The following is a 26,450-nucleotide window of genomic DNA, read 5'->3' on the forward strand; positions in this document are numbered from 1 at the left end:
CAACATTATCAAAATCTGTTGATATGTTACAAATTAAAGCATTAAATTCCAATGTTAGAAAAGAATGTCTAGGAGCTGGGAATGTAGCTTAGCAGTAGAGTGGTTGCCTAGCATGAATGAAGCCCTGGGTTTGATTCCTCAGTACCACATAAACACAGGAAAAGCCAGAAGTGGCACTGTGGCTCAAGTGGTAGAATGCTAGCCTTGAGCAAAAGAAGCTCAGGGACCAGTGCCTAGACCCTGAGTTCCAGCCTCAGGACTGGCAAGAAAAAAAAGATCTAAGTTAAATGACCTAAGTTTCGACTATAAGAAAACAAAAATCAAGCTGGACTCTGGTGACTTACATCTGTATTCCTAGCTACTCAAGAGGCTAAGATCTGAGGATTGTGGTTAAAGCCAGCCCAGTCAAGAAGGTCTGTGAGACTCATCTTCAATTATCCATCAAAAAACTGGAAGTAGAGCTATGGTTCAAGTGGTAGAGTGGTAGAGAGCTACTCTTGAGCAAAAAAACTCAAGAGACTACCCAGGCCCTAGTTTAAGCCCCAGGCCTGGCATGTACACACATGCATGCACACACGCACATACACACACGCACACACACACCAATAGCATATTCACAGACACACACACACACACACACACACACAGAGAGAGAGAGAGAGAGAGAGAGAAAATGAGGACCAAACCATAGAAGAAAATAATAAAGATGAGTAAAATCAATATAATTTTTAAATGTAACAGAGAGATGAACAATAAAAACAAAAGCTCTTTCTTTAGAAGATCAAACAATCCATAAACCACTATGCAGATCATATGAAAAAAATTCTAAAAAGATAAACCTGACCAATATAAAAAAATGCTAGAAAGTGGGCACTAGTGGCTCACACCTGTAATCCAGGAGGCTGATAGCTAAGGATTGTGTTTCAAAGCCAACCTGGGCAGAAATGTCTGTGAGACTCTTATCTTCAATTAGCCACCAGAAAACTGGAAGTGGCACTGTGGCTCAAAGTGGTAGAGTATTAGCCTTGAGTAAAAAAGCTCAGGGACAGCACCTAGGTCCTGAGTTCAAGCTCCACAACCAACTAAATAAAAGGGATAAGCATCCTACAATGTCTACAGATATTAAAAAATAATGAAAGATAATAAACAATTTTATGCCAATAAATTCAATAACTTAGAAAGAAATGAGCAAATTTAAACCACTACCTGTTCCTTCTGTGAAGTACTATGCCACTCCAGGCGCAAAGCAACATAGCTAAAGGATTATCAACTGAAGCCTTTCCTCTTTCTTAAACTGATTATCTCAAGACATTCAGATTGGTAAAATAAAACTAATCTCATTTCAAACCACTTAATCATTGATTGTAGATTCTAGTTCAAAAATGTTTCTAGAACTGAGTTTAGCAAGATTGCAGAATATAAGATCATTTTAAAAATCAGTTGTATTTCTATATACTAGAAATAAATTATCTGAATTGAACTTTTTTAAAAAAAATTTACAAATAAAATTTAAAGACAAATACTGTCACCAACCAGAAAATTCAATACTGTTAAAGCCAGGTACAGTAGTGTTGCACATCTATAATCCTAGCTACTTGAGATGTGGAAAGGGGAAGATTGTTCATGGCCAGTTAAGACCAAAAGTTAGCAACTCTATCTAACAACTCGACAGATGAATAGATTAATGGGCCAGAATAGTTTATAATCTAAACCATGCTCCTCTGTCTATGGACAGACCATGGTACAGTCTTTTTATAGGGCAATCAGCAATTAAAAGAACAAGCTGGATACTGGTAGCTCTCATATGTCATACTAACTACTCCAGAGGAAGGAAGGAAGGAAGGAAGGAAGGAAGGAAGGAAGGAAGGAAGGAAGGAAGGAAGGAAGGAAGGGAGGGAGGGAGGGAGGGAGGGAGGGAGGGAGGGAGGGAGGGAAGGGAGGGGGGAGGGGGGAGGGAGGGAGGGAGGGAGGGAAGGGAGGGAAGGGAGGGAAGGGAGGGAAGGGAGGGAAGGGAGGGAGAGAAAACTACTGGTGCATGGTATGTGCAACTAAAATGAATCACAAGGATGTTGCATTATACTGACCAAAAAAGCCCAAACCCTCAAAATTTAGGTATCCTATGAATCCATGTATTTAGTGTTCTTGATATACAAAAATCACAGTACTGGATAAAAAACTCTGAGCCAGTTCTAGAAAGAAGGTATTAACCATAAAGGAGTATCACAAGAAAATTTCTCTGCGATTATGTAACAGCTCTGTAATCCTGACTAAAGTGGAAATTATGGAGATTTACACAGGTAGTATAAAATTACATATGATAAATGTCTCTGGTAGCTATGAAAACTGATAGAACCTAAAGAGGCCAATAGTTTAGTTGATAGGCCATGGGATGGTATAATCCAAGTTAAGCCCCAGGACCAGCACACACACACAAAAAAAAGAGTAAGAACACACTACATGTATTTAAGATGCTACAGTTTAGAGAAGCTATACAGTGCATCTTAGAACTTACAGCACAATATTTTGTAACTTCTTAAAAATCTAAAATTATTTCATAATGGAAAAAAGCCAGCAGGCAATGTAGAAACGGAAAGAAACATATAAACAATAAATTAAAAATATACAGATTCTGTAACCATAAAACAAAGACAGATTGGTACTTTCAAGCAGAAAATAACTTTAGACACTCAGAACATAGTATTATCAGTTTTGAAATGACTACTATAAGGACTGAAATATTTGGAATATCCTGAAAAGAATAAAAAGAAAAAAAGTAGATGAGAGTAAAATGATAAGAAAATTAAACTACTAATTAAAGAAGCCAAAATTCAAAAAATACAAATGTTTCAGAGAAAACAGAAGAGTAAATTATGGAAGAATGAATACAAAACTAATTTCCATAAGTAATTGATATATCAATATCAGAAATTATTAATAAATGCATAAAACTGAATGGTATTCATTTTCAAATGGCACTAGTATATATAGTACATATCTGGCACAACTATATATGATACTAACTCCTGGTTTGAGAAATTTTCTTATTTTAGTACTTCGAGCAACTACCATCATGACCTGCTACATCTTGCTGATATTTGTTGAATCTAACCTAAGGTTCACAGTGTGTACAGTGCCTAAGCACTCTGAACACTATTTTTTGTTAAACACTATGTATGTGTAGAAATATAAGATGGAGCATCACAAGGTTTTCTAAGATTTTAAAAAATTTTTTAAATATATTTTTCTTAAAAATGAAGCGAGCAACCCTATAAATATCTGCCTAATGTCTTTATCTATTTGAATTAGTCTATCCTCAATAAAGAAACATTATTTTAATCTTCAACTTTTATTTTTGGGGAAAATAAGCTGCTTCCATTACTCTAACAAATATCATATGTGAATCCTTTTAGTTGTTTTTTTTTTTTTCTGATCCTGGGACTTGAACTCAGGGCGTTGTCCCTAAACCTCTTTGTGCTCAAGGCTAGTGCTCTATTACATGTGCTATAGCCCACTTTGGGTTTTTTCTTAGTAGTTTACTGGCAATGAGTCTCATGGACTTTTCTGCCTATGCTGGCTTCAAACTGAGATTCTTAGATCTCAGCCTCCTGAGCAGTGAGGATTACAGGCATGAGTCACCAGTGCCTGACTTGAATCCTGTTTTTGTTTTAACTAAAGTACGCACTAGATTTTACCTTTAAATATACTTTAAGAAACTCATTTGTATGTTGTTGTTTTTTTATCAGTACCTTTTAAATGCTAAATTGGGAACTGGCTAATATGGCTCCTAGGTCAAATTCAACCCATTGTGTCTGATAAAGGTTTTTAGTATACAACCAGGTGTAGCCATAAACCTTTTGATCAGGATGAGTGAGTGCTATAACTGACTTTTGTGTGATGAGTCATGATCAAACACAAACACACTAAAACTATTATTGAAAATTGACTTTAGACTATTATGTATGAGGAGGATATGACATGGAAATTTGGGTTCCACCCCAAAATACCTATTATTTATAGACAATCATTCCTAACATTTTCCCCAAATGCAAAATCTGAAATAATTCTGGTGAGAGCAGAGGGATGCACAACCTGTATTATTGTATATAGCTGCTTCTGCCCCAATGGCAAACTTGTGGTTGAGACAGAAGCTGTATAGTCCACATTGCCAAAAATAGTTACTATCTAAACTTTACAAACGTCAAAATCTATTTTTAAAAGGTTTAATGAAAAGTTCTCATTTTGAAGGGCAGTGTCACCATGCCTTCTATGTATCTGCTGGCTTTTCCCTTAACCATACATGAGCCAGTTTCCCAAGAACAAAGGCTAATTAGGCAAAAGGAAAATTTTCAACTTAGAAATGAGCTCAGATCTCAGATCTCAAAGATCATCTCTAAAACACTTTTTCTGATACATTTTCTCCCAAAAAGTATTTTAAGTGATATTTACATCTCATATTCCTCTCCATAAAAGACAACTTGAGCAAGAATTACAGTCTAACCATAGTTTAATATTAGTCCTAATTCTTGATGTCTTTTCTTTCTAAAATTTCACTGCCAGACACATCAGAAGTCTATAGACAAAAGGAATGAAGGCAGCAGGCCTCCTGGCATGCATGCCCTTGTGAGACTGCATCTTTACAAACTTCAACCAAAAGTACAGACTCATATTTCCAATTACCCACCACAAAAAGCCAGAGATGTAGAATTATGACACAAGTGATAAGGTGCTGTCTTTGAGAGAAAAAGCTAAGGGACAATAACGGGGCCCTGAGCTCAAACTCTAGTACTGGCATGTGCTTGCATGTGTGTGTGTGGTGTGTGTGTGCGCATGCACGTGTGCACACACAATCCAAGTAACACTGAGATGCAATTGCAAAAGACAAAAAAAAGTGTATTACTTTGTTCCTGTTTTTTATTTGTTTTAAAGGAGGATATGACTAAGCAAGCACGTCTCCAAAATGAAGTATCTCTGAATAGAAACTTAGAAACTTTAAATATACTCAATTAAATATCCTTCATATACCATACACTGTTCTAGTGTTAGTGACTATAACAAAATATATCTGCCCTCAAAAATAATATACTGTAATGAAAACCAAATATACAACATGTTTTAAATATTATATGGAGATAAAGACTGAGATATATGCACAGTAAATGAAGAGAACAGAGTTAGCATTTTAAGAGGTCAAGGCATAACTCTCTGAAGGAATATGTCTGAGCCTGTCTGAGCAGAGTCCTAAAGAAGTAACAAATGTAAACTATGTAAATCTCTAAGGAAGGAGTGAGTGCAGCAAAGACCCCACACCAAATTATCCTTTCATTTCAGAGATTTACTCTAGCTCTGGAAAGCTCTGACTTTGGCAGTTTTCCCTAACTTCACTCTGGAGTCCAGGGTTTTGCATGGGTTGTGGGGAATAGTCCTGTTCATTACATTTAGTAACATCTCTGACCTCTAAATTCAATATTAAAGTATGGCCTGAGTCTTAAGTTTAAACCACCAAAAAAGTCTCCAAGCACTGCAAATGCCACCCTAGAACAAGAACTGTTTCAGTTCTGCCTGCTGGAACCAAATACAAATTATGGTAATATTCAGGCACTATTTTGTCACCTGCCAGACACAATATTTAATCCTTAAAACCATCTCCTTTTTGCAGTTGTTTAGAGGCTAAATTACTTGCCTGAAATGATAGTTAATTAAGTGGTAGGTCTAAGATGTAACCCAAAAAGAACAAAAGTTTAACTTTGATTCAAAGTTTAATTCAAATATTTGGATTTTCCTTTGGTTAAAAAAAAAAAAAGGAAAATCCAAATATTTGAAGTCAGTTCTCATTCTATTCTTTCTACTCAGAAATGATCCCATATTCCTCTGAAATTCTTATTCAACGGTGCAAGGCATCAATCTTCCTCATCATCTTCCTCCTGAATATACACAGAACTCAAGACAATATTTTAATACACAGAAAAGTGACTCTATTCTTTCATTAACTGAGGATGCTTTGGTTTGGCTTTTTTGGTGGTTAGATGGAGAAAAGTGTCTCATGAACTTTCCCAGGCTGGCTTCAAACACTGATCTTCAGATTGCAGCCTCCTGAGTAGCTAGGATTACAGGCATGACCAATCAGCAATCACTGGTTTTTATTTTTTATTTTTGAAGGGAGGGTGAGTACGGGAAGATGATGGTAGCCAGATTGTGTTATTTTATATATAAAGTTTACTTTTATATGTTATTTTGTAAAGCCATGCTACTTTAATGTACAGTTTTGTTTTAAGCCTTAAATATACACCTTAAGAGTTCATTTATATTAGTCCAACAGTCCAGCCTCAGAGACCATATATTATATTCACAATATTATTTACTATTCTTCTTTCTACACTGTTACATCTAAATGTGTTAATGTGCTTCCTCCAAATGAGGGGGGGAAACACTTTTCAAGAACAATCTACTTTTAGATAGAGTCATTCAAATATCAAAATTGGTTAATTAGCATAACTAGCTGCTAACTAGTTCTCTCATATCTTATCCAAGGATATGTTTTTTTAACTTTAAAAGGGCTTCTCTAAAAGCTAAGTATAAAATCCAGATTTCTTATATTGGCACTAGCCTACTAACTGCAAGTAGAAAATTAAAGTTGGTTTGACAATCTATTCTTAGCAAACTGATTTCACATTTTTTTATCTGGCTTTCTTCAAGGTAATCACAAATTATCCTTTGCATTTAGTCTAAAACATTTTATCAGTTTCAAAATAAGACCAAAATTCTCATCTTTTAGCAGCTATCTTCTCATAAAAACTTCAAAGATCACAAATATTACCAGTAATTTCAAGGTGTGACATTGAAGGTCCTTGTTCAGGCTATTTTGAATGGCCCAGAACAACTCACATAAACTAAAAGCATTTTTATCTCTGCACCTGCCTGTACTGCATTCTTTGTCCTTCTTAACAGTGTTTGCTTCATTGGTTTTTTGTTTTTGTTTTTGTTTTTGTCAGTCATGGAGCCTGAACTCTGGGCCTGGGCGCTATCCCTCAGTTTGTCAGCTTGAGCCACAGTACCACTTCGACTTTTTCTACTTATGTGGTGCTGAGGCATTGAACCCAGGGCCTCACGCATGCAAGGCAAGCACTCTACCCCTGAGCCACCTTCCCAGCCCTTCTTTGTTACTTTTATTATTGGCATTTATGGTGGCCTCTTCTTTCCTTTATGACAAAGAAGCTTCCAAGTAAGAGCTGAATTTCCTTCCTCATTGTTATATATTGTTGATGCACTTCCCTGAATTACCTTCTCATTAAATGTATTATAAATAATCCTTTGATTGGTGCTAGCTCAATTTTCTGGATCTTTCAAGGAATTTATTTTTTGTATTTTACAGCTATTTGCTTCATTATAAAAATAGTTTGCATATCTTTAAAGAATTCACTTTGAAAGCAGGCTAAGGATTTTATTTCTACTAGAAAACTATCCAAAATTACCTTTTTTTCCTAACTCCCTAAGATATTCTTTCTTTTTGACAAACACAGATTAATCAAAAAAGTTACAGAATATCTATACATACAACAGTATGCAACCCAACTATGCTTCAGATGATTTTATGACATAGGGAATGTTTATAATTTCCATTTTGAAAAAAATAGGTTATGTAACAATACATACAACAATATCTGAAAGTCATTTTAAGTATACCTGTGTGATTCTTACAGATATATGATTATATATCAAAATCTAAAGTATTTTTCTCTTAATAGTAGAATAACATTTTTATTTTCTTATATATGTTGTCCTGTGCACCGAATTCATGTAACAAATATATATCTTTTTTATAATAAGAAAGCATTACTATCTAAGTAGAATAAGCAGAACAGCAGAGGAAAATATTCTAAAAAAAAAGTGTTAAGACAAAAAGATCTAGCTGAGGTTCTGCTTTTATAACTCTTACTACTACCACAAACTTAGAAAGATATTTTTGGATCCCTAAGCACACCCAGCACACATATACAACTAAATATGATACTAACTATCTACATATATATATATAACACATATTATATATAATTAAAAATTCCATAACAAGTCTGTTACAAACAACTTACAAACATCAAAACTAAAGAACTTGAAATATGAAATATTCCAAAAGTCCCTGTAAAATTATCTATAGCATGTGATAATGAAAACAGGAAAAGTCATTCGTTAATATATCTTAAACTGTACTAAAATTTCCTAATCAGGTAAGCAATGTCACCTGTTAAAACTTTAAATCTCACAGTAAGATTTATCTTTATTTATAAATTTTTATCTGATTGAAAATTAATTTGCACTAATCCAAAACTTATCTGGCTTATTCTGTTTCAGTAACAGTATCTACATTTTCTGTTCTGTCAGACTAGAAAGTCATTTTAACCAATTTGAACTTTATCATTCAAATATACTTAGTGCTGTAAAATACTATTACAAATAAATTCAACTAATCCCTAATTCATCCAACAGTAAAAATGTTATTTAAATGCATCTTTAAGAAATTATTTCAATAATTTCATTTATCATGAATTTTATTTCAAAAATATTTCAAAATTAGCCTTCACTTAAATAAGTTTTTATGTTCATAAAACACAATACCAAACAATGCATTTTCAAGTTACATTTTGTAAAAAAGCATCAAACCTATGAAAACAATAAAAATACTGCATTTATTTTAATTAATTTGCCATTAAACTGACATATATCTTTTAACAAAGGCCAACATCTTTCAACCTTTCTTGTATCTACCACATACATATAAGTATACATATAATTATAACCCAAAGATAACATGTAATAAATGAATACACACCTTCCTTTAGTACATGCCAAGGTAGACACACAAAAACAAGAAAAAAATTTTGAAATCAGAGTATAAAGGGATGCTGCTCTTTCAAACAATGCAGCACTGAAGGCCAGGTCAGCATCCTTGGGCATTACTAAGAAACTTTAGAACATCTGATATTTCCATCATCTTCAAGATTCCTCTTAACAACCAGAAAATTCCCCAGCCTCCTCCTACCTCACCTGTCCACTGACTTCCTTTAGCTTCCCTCCCTCTACTGAGTAATAATGCTATTGCTGATATTTAGTCTTTAAATGTTCAGAGATTCAACCCCCTCTATATATTAATTCAGTTCATTTTCTCACAGACACTGACTCAGCCGTGGGTTGTTGCAGCACTGACGTTTCTAACCAAACAGCATCGTGTGAGCTGTGATCATCCCATTTTTTCATCTCTGAACAGTGATTGGATATTGTAATTGATAGACAGGTGGAAGAAAACGCAGGAGAATGAGGGCTTAGAGATGCCAAATGCCATCTGTAAAGCTAATTCTAGCTCTGACAGCTTGCCAGGTTCTAGAAAATTAGGATGCAGATAACTTTTCTCCTTTTAACATCAGTATATCATTCTAGGCAGTAAAGCTTCTTTTTTAAAACCACAGGGAAAATATTATCTGTACTTTAAGAAACCACTCAAGAACTAGTCTTTCAAGCAATCAAACTTCCCCATTCTATACTGCTGCTGGGACTACAAGAGTGACTTAAAAGGGAAACTGGAACACTCCGACTTCATGCAGTCTCAGAAAAAAATGAGCATGCGTACTTCTGTGTGGGAACGAACCCTTGCGGCAAAGTCTGAAATTGAATGTATGATGCATTTATCTTTAGTAACCTGAGCAGACTGCAGACAGAAGTTTTTATATAGTTATATTCTCAACAATTCAAATATTCAAGAGCTTAGACATATCTTCTATGCAGACATTTTAGCATTCTACTGAAGAAGTGTTTTCTTTTCCAAAGAGCAAAACAGTCCTTTAATTCATAACTTATAGAGAAGTTGTCATGTTTCAGGCCAAACATACTTCAACTGAAAGCAAATTCAACATCATCAGCAAGCTATGAAAACTCCTATATAATGTTATTAACTATACAACTGGTCACAGAAAAACACAAAATTCATTCATTTTTAAAGTAATTTGCCTATACCACACTGAAGTCAATCTATGTCCAGAACAGCTTCCGCCTTAGCTTTTAAATCAAAGATAGATAGATAGTCAAAAGAAAACTTAGAGGGCTGGGAAGGTGGCTCAGTGGTAGAGCGCTTGCCTTGCATGCATGAGCCCTGAGTTCGATTCCTCAGCACCACATAAGCAAAAAGAAAAAAAAGCCGGAAGTGGTGCTGTGGCTCAAGTGGTTGAGTGCTAGCCTTGAGCTAAAGAGCTGAGGGACAGCGCTCAGGCCCCAGGACAGAACCCCCCCAAAAAAAGAAAGAAAGAAAGAAAGAAAGAAAACTTAGAAACTACCTTAAAATTGTACTATATCATAAACAAATCATAAGCCAGACCTGCCAAACTCCCAAACTCTGATAGAAAAGTAAGTACATGTATGACAGCAACTAGTATTTCCTTCATAAACCAAAAAGGAGCTGGGCTAGGCAACAGTGGCTCATGCCTATATTCCTAGCTACTCAGGAGGCTGAGATGTAAGGATTGCAGTTTGAAGCCAGCCCAGGCAGTTAAAATCCATGAGACTCTTATTTCTAATCAACTAAAAGCCAAAAGTGACGCTTGGCTCAAGTGACAGAGCACTAGCCTTGAGCACCCAGGCCAAGTTCAAGTCCCAGAACCCCACCGCACCACCACACACACACAAAGTGTATTTTAATCATAGCCAGCAAGAAAAGGTGAGAAAAAAGTGGGAAAACAAAGCAATTCAAAAACATACATGAAGCAAAACACATTTTTTTTAAAGGTTAAGTTTAATTGGAGGTGTAACTCAAGTAGTAGAATGCCAGCAAAAAGTAGAGGGAGAGTTCAGACCCAGAGCTCAAGCCCCAGTACCAGCAAAAACAAAACAATTTTTAGATTATCTACAGAAACTGACCAATAAAGTCTTCTGATTACTTTAAAATAAATTTAAAATTATGAGGTAGCAGTAAACCCAGTTTATAATAAACTACATTTCTTAGTATCCTTGATCTATATAACATAGTTCTAACTAATGATGTATAAGCAGCTATCAGATGCAACTTATAAACTTCTCAGATAAGTAATGTCTGAGAAATTTAATTTTGTTTTTTTGCCAGTCTTGGGGCTTGAACTCAGGGCCTGGGCACTGTCCCTTAGCTTCTTTTGCTCAAGGCTAGCACTCTACCACTTGAGCCACAGTGCCACTTCAAGCTTTTTCTGTGTATGTGGTACTGAGGAATCAAACCTAGGGCGAGCACTCTACCACTAAACCACATTCCAAGACCAAGAGAAATTTAATTTTCTGATGACTTTTCTACTGTCCTGGATGGCTGGAATTACACATCTCTTTGTGATAACAATAGAACAGTCAAGCAAATCAGAGACTGTTGACCCTGATATTCTTAAGCAATAAAAGATGTATCAACCATCAGCTACCTCTGAATGCCTAGTGTAAAAAGAATAAATCAAACTAGGTGGTGGTGGCTCACACCTGTAATCTTAGCTACTGAGGAAGCTGAGATCTGAGGATCATGGTTCAACTCCAGGCCAGGCAGAAAAACTTCTAAGACTTTCATCTCCAATTAACCAGCAGAAATCTAGAACTGTAGCTCAAGTAGTAAAGTGTCAGCCTTGAGCAAAAAAGCTAAAGGAACAGAACCCCAGGCCCCAGGACTGGCACAAAAAAAAAAAAAAAAAAGGAAAGAATGGGGTTGGGGGAGGAGAGAGAAAAGAAAAATCAATCTCTAACTTAAGCCAGTCTGATTTTATTTTTTTGTCAGTCATGGGGCTTGAACTCTGGTCCTGGCCACTATGCCTAAGCTCTTCAGCTCAAGGCAAACACTCTACCAATTGAGCCACAGCACCACTTCTGGTTTCTGGTGGATTAATTGGTGGGTTAATCCTGCCCGGTTGGCGTTGAACCCCAATCCTCAGATCTCAGCCTCCTCAGTAGCTAAGATTATAGATGTGAGCCACCAGCACCAGCCAGTCTGGTCTTCTTTTACTCAAGTATCCCCAAGTAAAATATGTTAGGTTTGAGAAAGGATGAAGAGAATGGGTGGCTAATAAAGAATAACATAGATTAGGAAATTTGATCAAAGTATATTATATTCAAGTTGTAAATATCTCAATGAAATCCCTTTGGAAAACTGATTTTCCCTAATAAGAATAAATATATGAGATTAAAAACATGTGATGAGTAGGCCAAAGTGCAATTAGCCATCAGTTGCTAACTTGAAGCTATGTGATGAGCAATAGGCATTCATTGTACTTGGTCTCTCTATAATATAAACTGCTTAAAATTTGAAAAAAGAATGAAAAACTTGTTATAAACTCCAGCTCTGCCATTAACAAGTTAGCTGCTTATTCACCTTACTTTTTCCATTTGTTAAATCTATAGCACATACTGTCCAGAGATTGAGTCAAGATAATCTCCTAAATGTCCTTGAGAGTTGTCCTTCCATCCATGCTAATTCTCTAATCACCTAGGATTAGTTTAAGTCTTATTTTCACCTTCTCACTTGATATGGATTCCTTTTCTGAATTTTATTTTACAATTCAGTACCACAGGTCAAATATTCTATAGTTCTCTATTTGCTTCATTTGTGAATTATAAAGCATTCTATAACAGTAGCTTGACACTTTCAAATTTCTCTGAACTGAGGTCAGTTTCTAGATATACAAATTGATGGGGTATTTTTTTGTTGTTTTTTGGGGGGGTCAAGTCGTGGGGCCTGAACTCTGGGCCTGGACACTGTCCCTCAGCTCTTCAGCTCAAGGCTAGCGCTCTACCACTTGAGCCACAGCACCACCTCAGGCTTTTTCTTTTTGCTTATGTGGTGCTGGGGAATCAAACCCAGGGCCTCATGCATGCAAGACAAGGGCTCTACCACTGAGCCACCTTCCCAGCCCAAACTGATGGGCTTTAAAACTTCTCTCTGCATTAGTTTTCCATCAGCTCCTAAAATGCCATCTTTAAAAAGCCAAACAGCACCTTAAAAATTCTAAAGTTATATGTTCCTAAATATATAGGGATAAGAAGTCTCTAAAAGTAAGCTGTTCTTGCTGGCATAGGATTTCCACAAGGGCTTAAGATAAACTCATTCAAAGGACTTCATGGTCTTCCAATTACAAAAATTTTTAATCAATTTATTAATATTTATTTTTGTTTTCACTCAAAACTCCAAATACTGATACTGTACACCCAAAAACATCAAAAGGTTACCAATGAAGGATCTGGGATATGGGGTGTAACTAACTGATATGTGCCTAACATATTCAGGGACTTGGGCTGGAACCATAGCACCACAAAAATAAAAGTTATTACCATACAGTTATCAAGAAGAGCTGTACTTGTTACTGAAATAAAACAGCAGCAAGGAAAAAATCATTGTAAGTTTTTATAAATTTTTCTCATTGCATACACAAAGCTTTTATAAAGTCAACTTTGACATTTCTGTCACCTCTTCATTATGTAATACAGTACTGCACACCAGCAGAAAAATCCCAAGAATTAGCCAGTGTAACATATATATCACCTGAATACATATGTATGATATATATACACAGCATATTAGACTCAAATATAATCCCATTTCATACAATAAATCAAAATACTTTTATTCTAAAGGACAAGATAACTATCTGCCGAACACAGAAAGAAAAAAACTAGAGCCCCATTAGACCTCTCCTCTTTCTTTTTCTATTATATAAACATAAACACATACACACACAGACACACACACACACAGACACACACACACACACACAAACATATTCATACCATGTGGCATATACTCAAATTCACTTCACATTAACATTTTTAAGATGTCATCATATTAAAACTGAACAATATAGGTGAACATCTTCTGTATTAAACTATTTCCTTGAAATTACAAAAAGGATTTCAGTATCATGGAAATGTTTTTCAAGAATTCTGGTGTTTGTTAACAGTGACTGGGAGACATTTTTCTATTCAAGTAAGTTAAATGTTCATTAATATCCATAATATTCATACACAAAATCCACTATAAAACATGCTTACATACCTGAAATATATGACATTTATAAGCTGTCAACTAACATATTAAAAATATCATCACAAAGTATTATAAATGAGGTATTCCTCTTTTAGTCATATAACACAAAATAAAAGTTAAAAAATAATAGATGAATGTATACTTTTAAAATAAATCTCTTTTCACACATCAAACTTTAACTAGCAGTTAATCCAGAAAGATACATCTTCCCCTTAGGATCAGAGTGACAATACCAATATTTCACATAGTTAAAAAAACTAAGAAAAGTAAGGGAAAGAATGGGTTGAAGGGGGCTGAGAATGTTGAAGGGGTGACAGTGATCAAGATGCACTGTATTCATAAACTGCTTTATTATATGGCACCTCCCTTCACACAACTTCTTTTTTTTTTTGGGGGGGGGGTCCAGTCGTGGGGCCTGAACTCTGGGCCTGGGCGCTGTCCCTCAGCTCTTCAGCTCAAGGCTAGCGCTCTACCACTTGAGCCACAGCACCACTTCCAGCTTTTTTCTTTTTGCTTATGTGGTGCTGGGGAATCGAACCCAGGGCCTCATGCATGCAAGGCAAGCGCTCTACCACTGAGCCACCTTCCCAACCCACACAACTTCTTAAAGGTAATTTTAAATACAAATAAAATTTTTAAAAAATATATAGCAGCAAACACAGACAGAAACAAATTATCAGGTGTAATCTGCACCCATTATTTAGGGTACAAATAAATTCTTATTAGAGATTTTCAAACACAGAGAAGTAATGTCTTGCTAGTTCCTATTGACTCAATTTTTAACACTTAACCATGGAGTAAACTAAGATCTAGACTTAATTTAGAAGTAGAAATAAATATTTAAACAAACATAAGTTTTTAAAAATTAAAATGTGTATTTCTCTAAAAACTATCTAAGGAGAAATACAAACATGCATAATAGTTTGTTTCTTGGGGTTTTTTTGGCCAGTTCTGGGGCTTGAACTCAGGGCCTGAGCACTGTACCTTTTACTCAAGGCTAGCACTCTACCACTTAAACTAAAACACCACTCTAGCTTTTTATATTTATGTGGTACTAAGGAATCAAACCCAGGACTTCATGCATGCTAGGCAAGCATTCTACCACTAAGCCACATTCCCAGCCCAAAAGCATAATATTTTGTAAACTAGCCCCTATCCACTGACAGAACTTGCCACAATTAAATACAATAGTAGTCTTTACAATCAGGTTTAGCAGAACTTTGATATGTAATATATATTTTCTACCTACCTTGAATGCTTATAAAGTTTACGAGGTCTACTATGCAATTTCCGATCCCAATTCTCTGGGTCACTGGAGTTACTGTCATAGGGATGAGGCCGTCCTGCCATCCCACTTCAAGTTTCCTCACACTACTGCTCTGAAAGCACACATGTAGCACCCATAACCTACATAAAAGAGTAGTGTTGACCTTTAAATCTATTCCATGCAGAACGAAACAGCCACAGAAGTTTAAATACTTGATATTATTGTGACATATTTTTAAGTAATGAATAGAGATCATAAAATATGAACATATAAAATCTGCAAACCAGATTAAAACAAATCCCCCCACACTCAGTTTGGTACTTTTCACTTGACTCAGATATTAAATTTGTTATGTCAAGTTTAATAACATTCCAAAAAAGGCAAAAACAATTCCATTTAATGATAGTTTAATATAAAACATTATTTGGTGCACATTTCTTAAAAATTAAGATACTTAACAAAGCATTTAGTAAAACCAAATACAAATATTATCTCTGTTAGGTCTGCTCAGGAGAAATGTCTCCTTCCCTTGGTTCTCTCTCTCCCCTTGCACCCTAGTCCCCGCCCAGCACCTGTAACCCAGGCAACTGGCATGCCTGGGTGCAGTGGGAAGTCCCCAGACTCTGAGGTCTCCTCTGCTTCTGGTGTGTCCATACTCCCTCTCCTGCCCTCCCTTATATAATCTCTCTCCTCCCGCCATAATCTCTCTTGCTCTACCAGACTCCATTTGTGCAGCTGAAGCTTTACTCTCTCTCACTCTCAATAAACCCTCTTCTCTTGAGCCACATGGGAGTTTCTCCTTTCGGCAACCCTTACAGTTTCTTTACTCAAGTTGAGTATAAAGAAGCTGAGTATAAAGTATATTTTTGCTCAAAAATAATTATATATAAACATCTTGATGTTTCTTTATAGTGCAATTATCACAAAATGTTTCTATCAGTTATTTATATACTTCTTTTCACATATGAGGTTTGTGCTTGGTAAATCTCCTATAGTAGTATACAATCATAAGAAACTCCAGTAGCTTTATGAGATAGCCAAAAAAAGCACTTTACAAGTATAGTCACTCTCCCATTTATTCTTCTCAACCACTTTGCAAGTTAAGCATCACAATTTCCACATACAGAACAGAAAACATCCTCACAATTTTACTTAGCCGAACTTCACCATACTGGTCAACAGAGGAATTACAAAAAAAAAAAGAAAAGAAAAGAAATGACAATTTATAACACAGAAGTCTCCAATTGGAAAAATGTGCGGACTAAAGTATTCATTTGAAAGTAGCTCACATTGGACTTTTAGAGGTAAGAAACAGAAGCAAAAATTGAAAATTGAACAAATGCTCAAATTGTTTTACAACTTTTATAAATTTGAGTAGGAAAACAGTTTTCCTGCCATCAGCTCCAGTGTTCTTTCTCTGTATCTTTTTTTTTTTTTTTTTGGTATTTGTTTTTCTGCTTATGTGGTGCTAAGGAATGGAACCCATGGCCTCATGCATGCAAGGCAAGCGCTCTACCACTGAGCCACCTTCCCAGCCTCCTTTCTCTGTATCTTTCTACACTGGATTTGATGGAGGGAAATAAGGTAAAGTTGTACATAAAAGTCAAAGAGAAATTCCAGAATAGGAAAAATACTCTATCTTCTTGAGTTTTATATGATATCTTCTATAAAACTCAGTATCACAACAAATACCAAAGATAAACTCATTAACTTTTTGAATCCAGCTTGGTATAACTTAGGGAATCAAGAGTTCAAAGGCGAGCCTGAGCTACATAGGGAGACCCTATCTCAAAAAAATCTAAGACCTGAGCCAGGGGTAATGGATCATATCTGTATTCCCAGCTACTGAGAGAAAGAAAACATACGAAGAAGGACTGTGGTCTGAGGTCAGCCTTGGTAAAAGGTACAAAAACCCTATTTGAAAAATAACTAAAGCCAAAAGAACTAGGAGTGTGGCTAAAGTGTTAAGCATGCTTGCCTAAGTGTGAAGCACGAGTTCAACCCTCACTATCCCTGCCCCCCCCCAAAAAAAAGCTACCATCAAAAATAAACAAATATCAAGGCTGGGAATGTGGCTTAGTGGTAGAGTGCTCGCATAGCATGCATGAAGCCCTGGGTTCAATTCCTCAGTACCACATAAACAGAAAAAGCCAAAAGTGTGTTGTGGTTCAAGTGGTAGAGTGCTAGGCTTGAGCAAAAGAAGGTAAGGGACAGTGCCCAGGCCCTGAGTTCAAGCCCAGGACTGGCAAAAAAATAAAATATAATATAATATGTATATTTGTATATATAAATATATATATATATATAAATCCTAAACCATGGTAGACAGTGGCCAAAAATATTAACCACAAAGGAATGAATAAGGCAAACTGAAATACAATCTCCTACCACCGTTACAGTGGCTGGTACACATCTAGCAGCAGGAAAATAACAGTCTATTTTCCTAATTGATTCAAAGTAAGAAATACGCAGTTGAAAGTTATCAAAAACATTTACACTTCATTTGTCAATAAAATTTGTGTATTACCATGTGAAAGATTTTTCCTCACCCCTTACATTTAATAGTCCTAGGAAGATAAGCATGCTGACAAAAAAAGTAGAATTCTGATAGCAATATTTGGGGAAAAAAAAGATGACATTTTCTATACATGAATCTATTTAAAATTTATCACTATAAATAAAAAAGACAACTGACATACATTATGTTTTGTAATGTCTAATGATCTCTTCAGTTTTAACAACTCTCTGTGACCTATTTGTTTTATTTAATTCACTCATTCAAGCACTTACTAATCAGCTATTACAATATGACTTACAATTTACAAGATGCTAAAGTAAGTCAGACCATATTCCTCAGAAAAAATTTAATAAGAGATAAAAAGATCTGTTTCAAAATTATTGTATGCTACCCTACTCTCTTTTTTTTTGGCCGGTCATGGGGCTTGAACTCTGGGCCTGGCTGCTGTCCTTCAGCTCTTCGGCTCACGGTGAGTGCTCTACCTACCCCTTGAGCCACAGTGCCACTTCCAGTTTTCTGGTGGTTTATTTGAGCTAAGATTCTCACAGACTTTCCTGACCAGGCTGGCTCTAACCGTGATCCTAAGATCTCAGCCTCCTGAGTAGCTAGGATTACAGGCATGAGCCACCAGCGCCCGACTACTCTACGCTTTATCCCATTAAATCTTAAGTGTTCTTTAGGACTCTATTTTCTTTTTTCTTTTCTTTTTTTTTTTTTTTTTGGGGGGGGGGGTCCGGTCGTGGAGCCTGAACTCTGGGCCTGGGCACTATCCCTCAGCTCTTCAGCTCAAGGCTAGCACCCTACCACTTGAGCCACAGCGCCACTTCTGGCTTTTTTTTCTTTTATTTTTTTTTGCTTATGTGGTGCTGGGGAATCAAACCCAGGGCCTCATGCATGAAAGGCAAGCGCTCTACCACTGAGCCACCTTCCCAGCCTCTCTCTTTTTTCTGATTGCTCAGTCAAAGGAGCCAGTTGACCAAAAACAAAAACAAAAAAACCTTTCTCCCCAAAATATCAGGATCAAATCCCTGAGAATATCAGGATTTATACACACTACAAACACTATTTCCTTTATTCATCATTTCAATCTAAATTCTCAAGAAATCAACATAGCTTCCCCCTTTAAAGTCATCCTTGACTTCTTTTTCTCACATCAAATCTATTTCAAAATGTTCTTTTTACTCCTTTTCTCCCTGTTAATTCATAAGGCTGCTGCCTTCATTTCAACTCTTGTCATCTATCAATAAGCTCTTGGCTGAAGTTTTTACAACCACTTAATTGACCATTTGCCCTACCATAACCAAAATTATTTTTGAAAAACTTTTAATGGCTCTCCATTTCCTATATCTAACCATCTTACCATAAAAAGTTCTTTTAAAATTTGGCACTGAAACCCCAATGTCTATATCATATTTGGCAAACTAAATGTATTGTTGTTTATAGAACAATTGTCAATAAATTGCTGGACTACTGGAAACAGTTTCCAGAAAATATGTCACTTTGCATTTTTAGACAACAGAAACAATTTGAATCCCAAACAATCTAGAAATCATCTATACACAGCTGGGACATATTGGTGAAGTACATATGTCTTGTTTGTTTTTCATGAAATTACCAAAAGCCAAATGAGAAAAGGGTGACTCAAGTACTTTCTCTTCTTTTGAATACTAACATATAAAAAACAGATTCTTCACAGAATTTTCAAAACAACAGTCATAATAAATAAGTGTTCCCAGGACAGTATTTCAGATAGTACTAATTATTATGATCCACTGAAGAACTTCTAAAAAAGTATAGATCATTTTCTCTTGTTCTTACTAGGTATCAATGAACTAAGAAATTAAGATACTTATTATTTAAAACCATTCTATTTAAAACTTCAACCCTATATTATCCTATTTCATATGAGAAAAATCATAGAACTAAAGATTTCAGTTTAACTTAAATTTCAGTTTAAGGACTCAGGTGTAGCTCAATAAAAGTTAGCAAATCCAGTACCATCCAGTACAATCCAGTACCATCAAAAGGAAAAAAAAATAATCACAGTTAAAGCAAAAACCCATCTTCTTTCTAATATACCAAGCTAAGTATTTAGGAATTTTTTTGTTTACTCCAACAAGTATCTCTTCTTAACCTCAGCCATTTTGTGGCTTTGGTCATCCCATGGGTATCTCAGTGTAAACAGTGTTATCACATAAGAGCTTTTCAATTGACATGAAATTATATTTATTTCTTAAACTGCGAAGCAATTCAAGTCTTAGGATTACTGAAGAGACATTCCTGACAGGTAAGAGAAAGGGAACAATGAAGGAGAGGGTGAGGAGCAAAAGACAGCCTTCAGCTGTCCAAGGGTATAGGAAATAAACACTGACTAGAAGGAAGCCAAAAAGACATCTGAGCCAGCTAAACATCCTAAAGTAACATTTCCTGTATGTAAAGGACTAAAAGGAAGAGAAATAGCCCCGAAGAATAAATCGCTTGATCCCAGCAGACAAAAGAACACCTGAAAGTTCATATAGTTAATTCTGTACTGACCAAGAGCCATCATAGGGACCTAGAAAGAAACCAGGAACTTAAGGATCATTTAATGAACCTCCATCCTTAGGTATGAAAGAAAGAGTATACCACCCAAAAAAAGCAAACAACATATAATGTCTAACCACCACGAAAGCCTTGAAATTTTTCTAGAAATGTTTAAATTTCTTTATGATTGTTAAAACACTTTAAATTTTCCCATGGAATATAATGTAACAGTCATTTTTTAACAGCATCAAGAGCTAGAAGACCTTGCAGGACTGAACACAATACATATATTCACAAAAAACAAGTAGAAACAACTTTTTTTAAAAAAATGGAAATGAAGTATGGAAAGGAATCCTTTTGCAAATGCAGACAGGTGGTGTGATTTTGCAAGCCTTCCTGCAGAAAAGTTAGGATAAGCTATTTTTTAAAACCTATTTTGAAACTGAGCACTGGTGGCTCATATCTTTAATCCTAGCTACTCAGAAGGCTGAGGATTGGAGCTCAAAGGCCTCTGGGGCAGGAAGCCTATGTCCAGTTAACCATCAGAAAATCAGAAGTGGAGCCACATGTGGCTCAATCAGTAGAGTGTTAGCCTTGGGCAAAAAAAAGCCTAGGAATTGCACCCACACTCTGAGTTCAAACCCCATGACCACCACCACCACCAACAACAACAACAAAAACACCTATTCTGAAATGGTAAAATGTCCAAAAGCAAAAAGTAGTGGAAGGAGAGTTTACTCTGGAAAAACTACAAATGGAAGGAACAAGATAACAAGTTCAGTTCCAAGATTGTTGGTTGAGTGCCTTCATAAATATGGTGAAGGAAACCAGTCACATAGTTCAAGTCCATGTGGAAATACAAGGCAGATATAGCAGGAGCAAAAGAATCACAGAACAGTGAGACCCAAAGTCAGAGCATAAACTATGCTCAGATTTCTGGATAACAGATAAATTACACAGGTAGATGAAAGAGATGACAAAAAAAAAAAAAAAAAAAAAAAAAAAAAAACTCAGGGGGAAAGAAACACAAACTATAGAAGAATCTATCTTTGAAAGTCCCATGGAAAGAGATCTATGAGTATGATGTTATAACAGAGAATATTCCCTTAGTACACAAAGCTCAAGCAGCAGAAAGTTGTTTAATCTGAGAACAGAGACCACTATTAGCAGATGAGCCAGAAATTAAAAGGAAATTCTCAGATAGAAAAGACCTACAGAGAAGATAAAATTCAGAATCTAAATATTATCTCTGCCCAAATTTTGGGCTGACCACCAAATTATATAGATGCAAGAGGAACTTCCTGCACCTAGATTGGGAAGCCCTTAAGTTAAACCCTGAGTACTAAAGAAACAACAAAAACAAACAAAAAGAATATAATTCTATAATAATTAGGTTTCAACAAAAAACTACATAACATGCAAATAAATAGTGAGCCAAGATGTTCAATTTAGCAAAGACTTTTTAAAGCATTCAAAGGAAAGCACATCCAAGGAACTAAAGTAAGAAAATTATTTTGATGACTAACAGAAAGGAATTTCAGTACAGAAGTGAAAAACTATCCTTAAAAAAAGGCAATCCAGCTGTAACTGAAAAGAATAAAATAATAACTTAAATGGGCACAATAGCAGATGGAAAAGAAAAATGAACAAAACTACAGAGACAGGTAGTAACTAGTTATACAATGTGTTAAGTATTTGCAGTCTCTACTGATACATAACAACATGACTTACCCTTTTTTTTTTTTTTTTTTTTGGGTCCGGTAGTGGGGCCTGAACTCTGGGCCTGGGCGCTGTCCCTCAGCTCTTAAGCTCAAGGCTAGCACTCTACCACTTGAGCCATAGCGCCACTTTCGGCTTTTTTCTTTTTTGCTTATGTGGTGCTAAGGAATCGAACCCAGGGCCTCATGCACGCAAGGCAAGCGCTCTACCACTGAGCCACCTTCCCAGCCCCATGACTTACCCTTTAAAGTATTAAACAAAAGGCCGATTTAAAATAATGTCTACGATATCACATAAAAAAAAAACATGACTAGTTGCCTCTAAATAATGCTAAAAGAGAAACTTATTCTTTATTGTATCCCTATATTTAAATTTTATACATATACTGGAGGCTGTTACAGAAATTTTTTTAAATGTTTTAAAAAAATTTTTAAGAAAAATGTATGCATAGTATACATATATGTATATAATGTAGCAGTTTTTTATTTTTTGCATATGGTTAATACATATTCATTGGCAGAATGTTTCTGCCTAATATTCCCAAAACTGTAAAATCCTTGAGGACAAGAACAAAGTATAATTTATTTCTGTGTCCCAATAGCTTTGTATAATTTGTATATAAACTTTAACAGTAACATCAATTAAGATGAAAGAAATTGAAGGGCATTTCATGTAATACACTAATGCACAGGAAATACAAAGAATGAATATTTATAAAGTCTTAGCTTTCAGTTACTTTTTTAGTATGTGTGTGCCATTCCTGGGGCTTGAACTCAAGGCCTGGGCACTGTCCCTGGGATTGTTTTGCTCAAGGTTAGCACTTAAGCCACAGCTCCACTTCTGGCTATTTGGTAGTTTACTGGAAATAAAAGAAGGGAGGGAGGTGAGGAAGGGAAGGAGGGAAGAAACACACAGAGCACAAATCATGTAAATTTTACCCTCAAATGATTAAAAAATAATAATTTAATTTCTGCACTCAGGAAATACATGTCAAGAAAGTAGAAACAGCATTCTGATTTTTTTTCTTTTTTTGTTGGTTGTGGGACTTGAACTCTGGGCCTGGGTGCTGTCCCTGAACTCTTCAACTCAAGACGGGCACTCTACCACTTGAGCCACAGTTCCACTTCCAAGTTTCTGGTAGTTAATTGGAGATAAGTGTCTCACAGATTTTTCTGCCTGGGCTGACCTTGAACAGCGATCCTCAGATCTTAGCCTCCTGAGTAGCTAAGATTACAGGTGTGAGCCACTGGCACCCGGCCTGAGAAATAATTTTTAAAGATATTATCAAATGAGCCTAAGAATTCCCTCCAAAAATACTGTTTACTTCACACAAAAAAACTGCTATCCTTTTCTAATTTGTTATAGTCGAAATAGCATGTTTTTACAGTACTAGAGATGGAACTCAGGCTTATGTGCATGCTAAACAAGTACTCTACCACTACACTACAACCTCTTCCCCTCCAAAAATTAATAACTATGCAGAATTTCTACTCAAATTTTGTTCACTTTTTATTGGGTTTGTTTTAAAATTGAGTATCATTGTGTAGCCCAGACAGGCCTTGAACATCCACTTGTCTGGCCTCAGCTTTCTAACATCATCACATCTAGGTTGTTCAGGCTCCTGCCTGAAATCCTAGCTACTCAGGAGACTAGGATCTGAGGATCAAGGTTCAAAGCCAGCCCAGAAAACTCTGTGAGACTCTTATTTCCAATTAACCACTAGAAAACTGGAAGTAGCAAGTGTGGCCAAAGTGGTAGAGTGCTAGCCTTGAGTAAAAGAATTCAGGGACAGTGCCCAGGCCCTGAGTTCAAGACCCACAACCAACAACCACCACAAAAAAATAGTTTCTTTCATTTATTCTTTTCTTAACACAAGTGGCTCAATAAATGTTTGATAACCTTTCCAATCTTAATTAAGCACTTACAAAGTACTTGCACTAAATGATTAGCTTTCTAAGTAACCAAATACACTTTATAGTGCTAAGTTCTTGAAACTCACTAGAAAGTATATTACTTTTTTGTTTAGAGAAATATACTTTGTTTTCTATGCTTAGTATAGTATAGTTGCTATGTTTTTGGTTTTGTTTTTGTCATCATGGGGCTTGAACTCTGGGCCTGGGCGCTGTCCCTCAGCTCTTCTGCTCAAAGCTAGTGCTCTACCACTTGAGCCACAGCACCACTTTTGGTTTTCTGGTGGTTTATTGAAGATAAGAGTCTCATGGACTTTCCTGCCCAGGCTGGATTTGAACCATGATCCTCAGATCTCAGCCTCTTGGGTAGCTAGGGATTACAGGCGTGAGCCACCAGTGCCCAGCTTATAGTTGCTGTTATTACCAAAGTTTTTCCTTTAAAACTAAAAATACCTTAAAGCAAATCACCTTGACATATTTTTAATATAGGCAAATCCTATGTAAGCTGCTAAAGTACCTAAAATTAAAGGAGATTACATCCAACTTCTAAGAAGTTACATCTTTTAAACAAAAGACTCAAACAGCACTTTCTTCTTTTCCTCCATGATACTTTTTTTTTTTCATATAATCTTTACTATACTACTGCATTTTGAACTACAGGGATATTCTCCTTACCTTCAGATTACTTACTTTCAGATTTTTTGATTGTATACTTACTTTCAGATTTTTTGATTGTATATCTTCCATCAACTCAATAGACTAGAAAAAGGTTCTAAATATGATTCAAGTTCTAGACTGTGATCCTCCTCAATAGAATTCTATGTAATAATGGAAATGTTCTATATTTTCACTGTGTAAAATGCAGCCACGGGCTGGGAAGGTGGCTCAGTGGTAGAGAGCTTGCCTTGCATGCATGAGGCCCTGGGTTCGATTCCTCAGCACCACATAAGCAAAAAGGAAAAAAAGCCGGAAGTGGCGCTATGGCTCAAGTGGTATAGTGCTAGCCTTGAGCTGAAGAGCAGAGGGACAGCACCCAGGCCCAGAGTTCAGGCCCCACAACCAGACCCCCCCCCAAAAAAATGTGTACAGTGCTAAAATGCAGCCACTAGCCACATTAATTTATGAAGCGTAGCTACTACAATTAAAGAACTAAAATTTTCATTTTCCTTTTTAATTAACTTAGTCTCACATATGGATAGTAGCTACCATATCTGCCATCAGTTGCAAGAATATTGGAACCTTCACCAATAAAGAAGTTATTTTTTGTTGTAAATGCTACTTCTTACAGAACTTTAAACTTCTCCTAAGATAAAAATCTGGCCAACAAAGACATTAGATGTCTTAGTGATTTAGTATTAAAGGCAATATTCTACTTTAACAAAATGAAAACTTTTTTTACAATCCAAAGAATTGAGGCTTATTTCAATACTTACTTTAATAAGCAGGATGAGATCCACAAAATTTAGTGGCTTTTTCCCACCATTTTATATTATCTTTCATCTTTAACACACAACCTATCCAATATCCTACCCAGGAACTGGTGAGTCTTTGTGGTACGTTTCAAACCACTAAGAGATAGAAAGATAGATACTATCTATAAACATTATTTGGCTGTTCTAGCAAAGAACTTTCCTTTCTTATTTCTCTCTCTCAAATTCCAAATTGCCAAAAAGCTCAAAGTAGAACATAAAGTCACTTAAAAAAAAAAAAAAAAGTCGAGTGCCAGTGGCTCACGCCTGTAATCCTAGCTACTCACCAGGCTGAGATCTGAGGATCGCAGTTCAAAGCCAGCCCAGGCAGGAAAGACCCTGAGACTCCTATATCGAATAAACCACCAGAAAACTGGAAGTGGCGCTGTAGCTCAAGTGGTAGAGCACTCTCCTTGAGGTGAAAAGCTGAGGGACAGCGCCCAAGCCCAGAGTTCAAGCCCCACAACCGACCAAAAAAAAAGGAAAAAAGGAAAAAGAAAAATGGACAGGCAAATATTTAACTGATTCTCAGGATAGATAAAAAAAAATTGCTACAGCTTAGCCAAAGAAAAATACTTTTAATCTAAGCACTGCTAATATCAGAAATAGGAATATTTACTGCTAGCTTTCTGCAAAGACTAGAGAAACCAAGAGACTAGAATTAGGACTAAAGAGCTGCTTTCAAGAAGCATTAGGTTAGATCATAAAAATATTTTAATTACAAAAAATAGGTGACAAACTAAAACTTTTACACTATTAAAGATCAGAGTCTTAAATATGAGAAAAATTTAAGTATGTAACTAAAATCTAAATTAGTGAACAAATAACAAAATGAAACAAGTTTGTGAACTAACAAATTACAATATTAAGAAATAGCAGGGTATTGGTGACTTACAACTGTAATCCTAATTACCTAGGAGGCTGAGATCTAAAGATTGTGGTTCAAAGTCAGCCTGGGCAGTAAAGTTTGTGAGACTCTTACCTCCACTTAACCACCAGAAAACCAGAAATGGTACTGTGG

At 35.9% G+C, this 26,450-nt stretch overlaps 1 protein-coding gene across 10 annotated transcripts in view; it reads right to left on the reverse strand.

Moving 5' to 3' along the window:
- Btbd10 (BTB domain containing 10) overlaps positions 1-26,450 on the reverse strand; it is a 65,426-nt gene that overhangs the window by 28,555 nt on the left and 10,421 nt on the right. For 4 of the 10 annotated variants that reach the window (XM_070019424.1, XM_070019426.1, XM_070019422.1 and 1 more), the window contains one exon: positions 15,273-15,430. The exons of 2 other annotated variants lie outside the window; for them this stretch is intronic. In XM_070019424.1, coding sequence (XP_069875525.1) covers positions 15,273-15,373 — 101 coding nt within the window. In that variant the 5' untranslated portion in view covers positions 15,374-15,430. Of the gene's footprint in view, positions 1-8,824; positions 9,176-15,272; positions 15,431-22,786; positions 22,910-24,650; positions 24,667-26,450 lie in introns of those variants that run through there. 4 more of the 10 variants (XM_070019427.1, XM_070019423.1, XM_070019430.1 and 1 more) reach the window with 4 other exon arrangements.

Source organism: Dipodomys merriami, unplaced genomic scaffold (assembly GCF_024711535.1).
Source record: "Dipodomys merriami isolate MVZ:Mamm:240054 unplaced genomic scaffold, mDipMer1.0.p SCAF_133, whole genome shotgun sequence".
Classification (NCBI taxonomy): Eukaryota; Metazoa; Chordata; class Mammalia; order Rodentia; family Heteromyidae; genus Dipodomys; species Dipodomys merriami.